At 41.7% G+C, this 11452-nt stretch overlaps 1 protein-coding gene across 1 annotated transcript in view; it reads right to left on the bottom strand.

The window, feature by feature from the left end:
• Positions 1-4376: 4376 nt before the first annotated feature.
• The window catches only part of LOC118379859 (microtubule cross-linking factor 1), a 184785-nt gene continuing 177709 nt past the window's right edge, over positions 4377-11452 (bottom strand). The window contains exon 18 of the mRNA XM_052464310.1: positions 4377-9063. Coding sequence (XP_052320270.1) covers positions 8803-9063 — 261 coding nt within the window. The 3' untranslated portion in view covers positions 4377-8802. The remainder of the gene's footprint in view (positions 9064-11452) is intronic.

Raw genomic sequence — 11452 nt, 5'->3', positions numbered from 1 at the left:
ACTACAACACTGGGACCCTATTCCCTATATAATGCACTACTCCAACACTGGGACCCTATTCCCTATATAGTGCACTACTCCAACACTGGGCCCCTATTCCCTATATAGTGCACTACTACAACACTGGGACCCTATTCCCTATATATAGTGCATTACTACAACACTGGGCCCCTATTCCCTATATAGTGCATTACTACAACACTGGGACCCTATTCCCTATATATAGTGCATTACTACAACACTGGGCCCCTATTCCCTATATAGTGCATTACTACAACACTGGGCCCCTATTCCCTATATAGTGCATTACTACAACACTGGGACCCTATTCCCTATATAGTGCACTACTACAACACTGGGACCCTATTCCCTATATAATGCATTACTACAACACTGGGCCCCTATTCCCTATATAGTGCACTACTACAACACTGGGACCCTATTCCCTATATAGTGCATTACTACAACACTGGGACCCTATTCCCTATATAGTGCATTACTACACCACTGGGACCCTATTCCCTATATAGTGCACTACTACAACACTGGGACCCTATTCCCTATATAGTGCATTACTACAACACTGGGACCCTATTCCCAGGCACCGCTGTCGACTTGTTGTCGTAGTAAAATCAAACAATGAATGACTTTTCAACTGAGGAAACATACTTCAGGATTCTAATGTACCTGTCACAGCCATTTTGTTTCCAGAGAGAGTGATTCATAGAGAATATCTAGACGTGGTTTTATTCGACAGCTGAATATCGGTCTCAGTAGTAACACTGCTACACATCTGACATTTACATCTCGTTTATATTTCATGCATTGGTTTATTAAGAAAGTGTGTGTGTGTGTGTGTGTGTGTGTGTGTGTGTGTGTGTGTGTGTGTCTGTGTGTGTGTGTGTGTGTGTGTGTGTGTGTGTGTGTGTGTGTGTGTGTGTGTGTGTGTGTGTGTGTGTGTGTGTGTGTGTGTGTGTGTGTGTGTGTGTGTGTGTGTGTGTGTGTGTGTGTGTGTGTGTGTGTGAGAGTGTGTGTGTGTAGGGTAATATCTTAGCTCATAGCTACTAGTTAGAGATGTCAGCAGAGACTACAGGGCTATACTTCCGTCAGGCTGTAGTCTGTAAATAAGTAATGAGACTGACTTGAGCTGAAATGACAACCGGCTGTGAATAAGTCAAACACTGAAGAAAGATTGTTATTTATCCTGCTGTATAGTTAATAACACCCAGTGTGTTGAGACGAGACGACGAGGGGCCCAATCCACTGTATAGTTAATAACTCCCAGTGTGTTGAGACGAGACGACGAGGGGCCCAATCCACTGTATAGTTAATAACACCCAGTGTGTTGAGACGAGACGACGAGGGGCCCAATCCACTGTATAGTTAATAAAACCCAGTGAGTTGAGACGAGACGACGAGGGGCCCAATCCACTGTATAGTTAATAAAACCCAGTGTGTTGAGACGAGACGACGAGGGGCCCAATCCACTGTATAGTTAATAACACCCAGTGTGTTGAGACGAGACGACGAGGGGCCCAATCCACTGTATAGTTAATAAAACCCAGTGAGTTGAGACGAGACGACGAGGGGCCCAATCCACTGTATAGTTAATAACTCCCAGTGTGTTGAGACGAGACGACGAGGGGCCCAATCCACTGTATAGTTAATAAAACCCAGTGAGTTGAGACGAGACGACGAGGGGCCCAATCCACTGTATAGTTAATAAAACCCAGTGTGTTGAGACGAGACGACGAGAGGCCCAATCCACTGTATAGTTAATAACACCCAGTGTGTTGAGACGAGACGAGACGACGAGGGGCCCAATCCACTGTATAGTTAATAACACCCAGTGTGTTGAGACGAGACGAGACGACGAGGGGCCCAATCCACTGTATAGTTAATAACACCCAGTGTGTTGAGACGAGACGACGAGGGGCCCAATCCACTGTATAGTTAATAACACCCAGTGTGTTGAGACGAGACGAGACGACGAGAGGCCCAATCCACTGTATAGTTAATAACACCCAGTGTGTTGAGACGAGACGACGAGGGGCCCAATCCACTGTATAGTTAATAACACCCAGTGTGTTGAGACGAGACGACGAGGGGCCCAATCCACAAAGTCACAATGTCATTTCTAATAAATTGAGGAATGTTGTTTGGAAATCAATCGAAAATGGTCATCTATATTTTTCATGATTGTGTAATTTTGGGTGGTTTCATTTTATCCAGCTTTCTGCTTCTTTTTTATTGTCACTAGCTATCTCTCTGAAGAGGACTAGAGGTCCATGTTGTGTTACTGATTAATGTCACTAGCTATCTCTCTGAAGAGGACTAGAGGTCCATGTTGTGTTACTGATTAATGTCACTAGCTACCTCTCTGAAGAGGACTAGAGGTCCATGTTGTGTTACTGATTAATGTCACTAGCTATCTCTCTGAAGAGGACTAGAGGTCCATGTTGTGTTACTGATTAATGTCACTAGCTATCTCTCTGAAGAGGACTAGAGGTCCATGTTGTGTTACTGATTAATGTCACTAGCTATCTCTCTGAAGAGGACTAGAGGTCCATGTTGTGTTACTGATTAATGTCACTAGCTACCTCTCTGAAGAGGACTAGAGGTCCATGTTGTGTTACTGATTAATGTCACTAGCTATCTCTCTGAAGAGGGCTAGAGGTCCATGTTGTGTTACTGATTAATGCCATTAGCTATCTCTCAGAAGAGGGCTAGAGGTCCATGTTGTCTTACTGATTAATGCCACTAGCTATCTATCTGAAGAGGGCTAGAGGTCCATGTTGTGTTACTGATTAATGCCATTAGCTATCTCTCTGAAGAGGACTAGAGGTCCATGTTGTCTTACTGATTAATGTCACTAGCTATCTCTCTGAAGAGGACTAGAGGTCCATGTTGTGTTACTGATTAATGTCACTAGCTACCTCTCTGAAGAGGACTAGAGGTCCATGTTGTGTTACTGATTAATGTCACTAGCTACCTCTCTGAAGAGGACTAGAGGTCCATGTTGTGTTACTGATTAATGCCATTAGCTATCTCTCTGAAGAGGACTAGAGATCCATGTTGTGTTACTGATTAATGTCACTAGCTATCTCTCAGAAGAGGGCTAGAGGTCATGTTGTGTTACTGATTAATGTCACTAGCTAACTCTCTGAAGAGGACTAGAGATCCATGTTGTGTTACTGATTAATATAGTGTGTAAATCACATTTCAATGAACTCTGCAGTTTGGGGATGGAGTTTGGAGGGACTGAAAACAGGCATGTCAAATGGTTTCAACCAATGTTATTACCGTATTGCTTGTTTATTTTAGTTATATACAGTATATCATAGTAAACCGTTTCTATATATATATATATCATAGTAAACAGTTTCTATATATATATCATAGTAAACAGTTTCTATATATATATCATAGTAAACTGTTTCTATATATATATATCATAGTAAACAGTTTCTATATATATATCATAGTAAACAGTTTCTATATATATATCATAGTAAACTGTTTCTCTATATTTATCATAGTAAACAGTTTCTATATATATATCATAGTAAACAGTTTCTATATTTATATCATAGTAAACTGTTTCTATATATTTATCATAGTAAACAGTTTCTATATATATATATATCATAGTAAACAGTTTCTATATATATATCATAGTAAACAGTTTCTATATATATATCATAGTAAACAGTTTCTATATATATATATATCATAGTAAACAGTTTCTATATATATATCATAGTAAACAGTTTCTATATATATATATCATAGTAAACTGTTTCTCTATATTTATCATAGTAAACAGTTTCTATATATATATATATCATAGTAAACAGTTTCTATATATATATCATAGTAAACAGTTTCTATATATATATATCATAGTAAACAGTTTCTATATATATATCATAGTAAACAGTTTCTATATATATATATCATAGTAAACTGTTTCTCTATATTTATATCATAGTAAACAGTTTCTATATATATATATCATAGTAAACAGTTTCTATATATATATATCATAGTAAACAGTTTCTATATATATATCATAGTAAACAGTTTCTATATATATATATCATAGTAAACAGTTTCTATATATATATCATAGTAAACAGTTTCTATATATATATATCATAGTAAACTGTTTCTCTATATTTACATCATAGTAAACAGTTTCTATATATATATATATCATAGTAAACTGTTTCTCTATATTTATATCATAGTAAACAGTTTCTATATATATATATCATAGTAAACAGTTTCTATATATATATATCATAGTAAACGTTTTAGTGAATTGGAAATAATTGACAACAAAATGTCAGTTCAAGATATCACCACCCTCATAATCAAATCAAATCCAATTTTATTTGTCACATGCTTGGTGAACAACAGGTGTTGACTAACAGTGTTGACTAACAGTGAAATGTGCCCCTCCCAACAACGCAGAGAGAAAGTAAGAGACAATAATATAAAGATAATGAAATCAGAATACAGAATGAGTAACTTCACGTTTAACGTAGAGATTCAAAACAATCCTGGGTTTTGGGCAATGCGCCCATTTAAAGGTTATTTACGTCGAACATAATGCAACTTTTACCGTGAATGTGGTTCGTAAATGCCTTTGAGACGTGCATTACGATTGGATCACATCTGTACTCATCGGACGGCTCTATAATCAAACGAGTCCCTGCATAGACCAGTACCTTGGAATTGAAAAACAAAAAAAAACATAACAATGAGCTTTTTAAGAAATTAAGATTTAAATGTTGTTGTTTTTTACAGAAACAAATATAGGTCTCTCTGTAGTCAGCAGGAAGCATATTGTGAAACATTTCTACCTGTTGTTGATTCTGATGATACTATTTAACAAAGTGCAGCTGCCTCTAACCGTTAAAACCCCTGGATGACATTTCACCATAACGCCTTTCATTTTATCACAGGATACAGTTTTATTACTCGTCGGTGTATTGTTTACCGAAAGGTTGGCTGGTCCTCTTTACGGTCTCGTAGATCACATCATTACCTTCTTCTTGTTTCACAAAGCCCTGCTCCAAAAGCTTCCAACATATCTAACTTCACTGTTCAGATTTAAAATGTAAAGTTATCAAACCCATTGGGTGCCTACAGAGTTAACTATAGAGACCTCATTGGGTGGCTACAGAGTTAACTATAGAGACCCCATTGGGTGCCTACAGAGTTAACTCTAGAGACCCCATTGGGTGGCTACAGAGTTAACTCTAGAGACCCCATTGGGTGGCTACAGAGTTAACTCTAGAGACCCCATTGGGTGGCTACAGAGTTAACTCTAGAGACCCCATTGGGTGGCTACAGAGTTCACTCTAGAGACCCCATTGGGTGCCTACAGAGTTAACTCTAGAGACCCCATTGGGTGGCTACAGAGTTCACTCTAGAAACCCCATTGGGTGGCTACAGAGTTAACTCTAGAGACCCCATTGGGTGCCTACAGAGTTAACTCTAGAGACCCCATTGGGTGGCTACAGAGTTAACTATAGAGACCCCATTGGGTGGCTACAGAGTTAACTCTAGAGACCCCATTGGGTGGCTACAGAGTTAACTCTAGAGACCCCATTGGGTGGCTACAGAGTTAACTCTAGAGACCCCACTGGGTGCCTACAGAGTTAACTATAGAGACCCCATTGGGTGCCTACAGAGTTAACTCGAGAGACCCCATTGGGTGGCTACAGAGTTAACTCTAGAGACCCCATTGGGTGCCTACAGAGTTAACTCTAGAGACCCCATTGGGTGGCTACAGAGTTAACTCTAGAGACCCCATTGGGTGCCTACAGAGTTAGATAAGTCAACCTTTAGTAATCTTGCTCCACATGTCTGGAATAATCTCCAATATAAATGTAGAATAGATGCGTTAGTGTCCCTTGGGCAGTTCAGGCAGCGGACAAGAGGATTTCTATAATGAACAGTGTGTTTGTTTTAGTTTTGTGTTTATTGTGTATATTTATGTTATGTGTGTTGTGTTTTAAATTGTATTTTGATATATATTTTTTTATTGTGTATATATAGGGCTCCCTCGTAAAAGAGACACGGGTCTCAACGGTGACTCCCTGGGGCTCCCTCGTAAAAGAGACACTGGTCCCAATGGTGACCCCCTGGGGCTCCCTCGTAAAAGAGACACTGGTCTCAACGGTGACTCTCTGGGGCTCCCTCGTAAAAGAGACACTGGTCTCAACGGTGACTCTCTGGGGCTCCCTCGTAAAAGAGACACTGGTCTCAACGGTGACCCCCTGGGGCTCCCTCGTAAAAGAGACACTGGTCTCAACGGTGACCCCCTGGGGCTCCCTCGTAAAAGAGACACTGGTCTCAACGGTGACTCTCTGGGGCTCCCTCGTAAAAGAGACACTGGTCCCAATGGTGACTCCCTGGGGCTCCCTCGTAAAAGAGACACGGGTTTCAATGGTGACTCTCCGGGGCTCCCTCGTAAAAGAGACACTGGTCTCAACGGTGACCCCCTGGGGCTCCCTCGTAAAAGAGACACTGGTCTCAACGGTGACCCCCTGGGGCTCCCTCGTAAAAGAGACACTGGTCTCAATGGTGACTCTCTGGGGCTCCCTCGTAAAAGAGACACTGGTCTCAACGGTGACCCCCTGGGGCTCCCTCGTAAAAGAGACACGGGTCTCAACGGTGACTCCCTGATTAAATAAATAAAGGCAAAATAATTAAATCCTAGCCTTAGTTTAGTGTTTATATCTAAGCTGGGTGATCTAGCACAATGACAGTAGTAGCAGCAGCTTGTATGTACATATGCACTAAAGTGTGTTTTCCAAAGGCATGCAGATATGCTTGCATTCCAAATTGTCCCCTATTCCCTACGTAGTGCACGACTTTAGACCATGGCCGACTCTTAAATTAAAAAAAAAAAAAAATGCTGTGTTTGAACTAAATTTGGGTTCTTTGGTAACCCGGTGCTGGGTTCAATATTGGGCAGAATACACGCTGGGTTATTTTGACACAGCCATGTGGGTTGCATGAATAAACACAACATCTTGGGGTTTTGGGATTACCCAAAACATGGGTTAATTTAATCATCAGCTGGGTACACACTGGGATGATCTAGCTGCTGGGTCTTTTTGAATGCTATCCTTCTGAAGCTTATTAGGGGCTTTCAGTTCGATCTTATTGGCCACCCGTGATAGTAAATGTCAGTCCGGTGTATCGTGTTAAAGAGATTCTCCGGGTACCTTTGTATCAATTTTATCCAGTAGTTCTGAAAAGTAGCGTTCAAGAGCCAAAAGTGGTCCCTGAAAATTGCGTACTACCTCACATTATGTGCACCATGACACTGCCCTCTCTCTCCCTTTGCTGTGTGTGCATCTTGCTAGCTAGGCTCTGAAGATCATTAGCTAGAACTCAAATTGCTTGGGGTCTGGCCCACGTGTGGGGTAACATTTTGGGAAAATGGCACAGCAAAAAACAGTCACTTTCAAACTAGGGATTTTGTGGCTAATTGAGGTAAGACAGTAAGTCTGCTCATAGATTATGCGTGTATGAACTACACATTGACACATCCAGCCCGGAGCATGTCTCCAAGTTTACACAACTGCAAATTAAATTGTTCCTTTTTTTGTTGTTGTATTTGACACATTCTTCTAGAATATGAAGATTATTAATTACATATTATAATGAGGTGGTATCTATTCTAGCAATTGGATTTGCATAGGCTTTTAGGGAACTTGTACATTTCTGTAAACCTCATTGAAACTCATGTTCAACTTTTACATGTGATAACTATACAACAGAACAGATGAACAGTAGCAACATTTACTCACACGGGTGGCTAAAAATAACTATCCGAATGCCACACCGAAGTAAACTACGCCTCCAGTCTTCGGATTTGACCCGCAGGGTCAAAGCTCAATAGCCCAGCACCAAATAACCCAACATCAACAACCCAACCTTGCTCTTTAAAGATAACATATAATAATTAAACCATGTTGTTTTGGAACGTGAGTGTCGGGGGCCATTCGACCTCCCCACATATGCAGAAATGTTATTCAGTTGCTAATTTTCTCCTCCTACACGTTTCCCGAGTTAAACGTTCACTTCAACATATAGAAATAAAAACATACTATTTAGCATCGTAAATGACATCGTGAAACAGTAGTGTTAGTTTCGTTTGTTTCTTCTACCAGTACAACTGAGTAGTCTGACTTCAAGCATTGGAAAGGAACAAACAGTAACATAAAGACTGGACCAACTTCATAAGAAAAAAGTTTTACCCGAGAATTTACACAAACACAGAATATAACAAACGATATGTAATGCAAAATAAACAAAAAAGGTAAACAGACAGAACTTTTGTAAAACCATTGTTGGTACCAGTATTATAATAACGGTTTTAATGTTTTCTTTCAACACCTCAAAAAGTTTCCATTATAAGACTAACATACATATACACATATATCAGCTGGAACTACGAGTAAATCAAGTACAGGCACCTCTGATGACAATGTTTTTGATGTCATGGTTACAGTACATTCCAGGTCATTTTCATTCCAGAGTTCTAAGTTCCAGTTCTTTTTCTTCCTGGTTGGTCAGCTGGTGCTACAGGGTCTCAGCCCCCGATTTACAACTCCTTCCTACGAAAGAAGGGGGGTGTCTGAGGTACCCAGGCTCAGGGAGGAGGAGGAGAGGGAGGTGAGGGTGGAGAGGAGTAGAGAGGGGAAGAGGAGGAGAGGAGGAAGAGAGTTGAGCAAGTTAAGGGAGTTAAGGAGGACAGGGTAATGGGCAACGATTCTATCATGCAGAAGACGATGGTTCAAGTCTTGTTCCTGTTCCTGGTCCAGTCTCGTCCAGCTCCAGCATACAGGTGGCTTCAATCTTACTGGTCCCAGTCAACATGGGGAAGGTGAACCTCCGCCCTGTGACATCGTGCCAGCCTCGGGGGGAGGAGGAGGGAGAACGGACTGCCCAGCGGGAGGGGGGGCGGCGGTTGGCTGGCCTCGCCGGACGCAGGAAACACGACTCCAGGGGTGGAGCCACCGGGGAACGAGGGAGGTCCTTCAGGAGAGGAGGAAGTAGATGTTAGCAAGAGAGGGGGAGACAAAATAGTTTCCTATATTTCAATATTCAATTTTTTTTAAATGATTTTAATAATTTAATAAAGAAGTATGAGGAAAATAAGTCTGAACAAAAGCAAGTTTGACTAAAACAGGAAAACAAACAATGACCAGAGTATAGGTCTACCAGGAGGTGAAACACCAGGTGGAGGAACTACAGTGTGATGAAACAGGTGGAGGAACTACAGTGTGATGAAACAGGTAGATGAACTACAGGGTGATGAAACAGGTGGAGGAACTACAGTGTGATGAAACAGGTGGAGGAACTACAGGGTGATGAAACAGGTGGAGGAACTACAGTGTGATGAAACAGGTGGAGGAACTACAGGGTGATGAAACAGGTGGAGGAACTACAGTGTGATGAAACAGGTGGAGGAACTACAGGGTGATGAAACAGGTGGAGGAACTACAGTGTGATGAAACAGGTGGAGGAACTACAGTGTGATGAAACAGGTGGAGGAACTACAGTGTGATGAAACAGGTGGAGGAACTACAGTGTGATGAAACAGGTAGAGGAACCACAGTGATGAAACAGGTGGAGGAACTACAGTGTGATGAAACAGGTAGAGGAACTACAGTGTGATGAAACAGGTGGAGGAACTACAGTGTGATGAAACAGGTGGAGGAACTACAGTGTGATGAAACAGGTGGAGGAACTACAGTGTGATGAAACAGGTGGAGGAACTACAGTGTGATGAAACAGGTAGAGGAACTACAGTGTGATGAAACAGGTGGAGGAACTACAGTGTGATGAAACAGGTGGAGGAACTAGTGTGATGAAACAGGTGGAGGAACTACAGTGTGATGAAACAGGTGGAGGAACTACAGTGTGATGAAACAGGTGGAGGAACTACAGTGTGATGAAACAGGTGGAGGAACTACAGTGTGATGAAACAGGTGGAGGAACTACAGTGTGATGAAACAGGTGGAGGAACTACAGGGTGATGAAACAGGTGGAGGAACTACAGTGTGATGAAACAGGTGGAGGAACTACAGTGTGATGAAACAGGTGGAGGAACTACAGTGTGATGAAACAGGTGGAGGAACTACAGTGTGATGAAACAGGTGGAGGAACTACAGTGTGATGAAACAGGTGGAGGAACTACAGTGTGATGAAACAGGTGGAGGAACTACAGTGTGATGAAACAGGTAGAGGAACTACAGTGTGATGAAACAGGTAGAGGAACTACAGTGTGATAAAACAGGTGGAGGAACTACAGTGTTGTGAAACAGGTGGAGGAACTACAGTGTGATGAAACAGGTGGAGGAACTACAGGGTGATGAAACAGGTGGAGGAACTACAGTGTTGTGAAACAGGTAGAGGAACTACAGGGTGATGAAACAGGTGGAGGAACTGACAGTGGATGAAACAGGTGGAGGAACTAGTGTGATGAAATAAGGAACTATCAGTGTGATGAAATAGGTGGAGGAATATGATATCACAGATGAAACAGGATAGAACAGAAGGATAAACAGGTGGAGGAAGTATAGAAACAGGTGGAAACTACAGGGTGATGAAACTATGTGGAGGAACTACTTGATGAATTAGCAACTGTTGATAACAGGTATGTAATTACCAGGTAATGATAACTACAGTTTGAAGAAACAGGTGGAGGAACTACAGGGTGATGAAACAGGTGGAGGAACTAAGTGTGATGAAACAGGTAGAGGAACTAGAGTGTGATGAAACAGGTGGAGGAACCAGTGTGATGCACAGGTGGAGGAACTACAGTGTACAAACAGGTGGAGGAACTACAGTGAAAAAGCATGTGGAGGAACACAATGTTGCAGGTGGAGGAACTACAGTGTTTGAAACATGGAGGAACTCAGTGTGACCCAGGTGGAGGAACTAAGCATGTGATGAAACAGGTGGAGGAACTACAGTGTGATGAAACAGGTAGATGAACCCAACTGGTGGAGAACTCAGTGTGATGAAACAGGTGGAAACACAATGAAACAGGTAGATGAACTACAGTGTGATCCCACAGGTGGAGGAACTACAGTGATCAAACAGGTGGACGCTACATTGTTTAAACAGGTGGAGGAACTACAGTGTTAGATGAAACAGGTGGAGGAACTACAGTGTGATGAAACAGGTGGAGGAACTACAGTGTTGTGAAACAGGTGGAGGAACTACAGTGTGAAGAAACAGGTGGAGGAACTACAGGGTGATGAAACAGGTGGAGGAACTAGAGTGTGATGAAACAGGTGGAGGAACTACAGTGTGATGCAACAGGTGGAGGTGAACGATGATCAGGGCTGGACACAGAAAACCAGGATGGAGGGAGTGTGGGAAAGTGTAGTTTAAATAATAATATCATAATATATAA

Source organism: Oncorhynchus keta, chromosome 15 (genome assembly GCF_023373465.1).
Source record: "Oncorhynchus keta strain PuntledgeMale-10-30-2019 chromosome 15, Oket_V2, whole genome shotgun sequence".
Taxonomy (NCBI): domain Eukaryota; kingdom Metazoa; phylum Chordata; class Actinopteri; order Salmoniformes; family Salmonidae; genus Oncorhynchus; species Oncorhynchus keta.
This window is presented reverse-complemented; position numbering and strand designations above follow the sequence as displayed.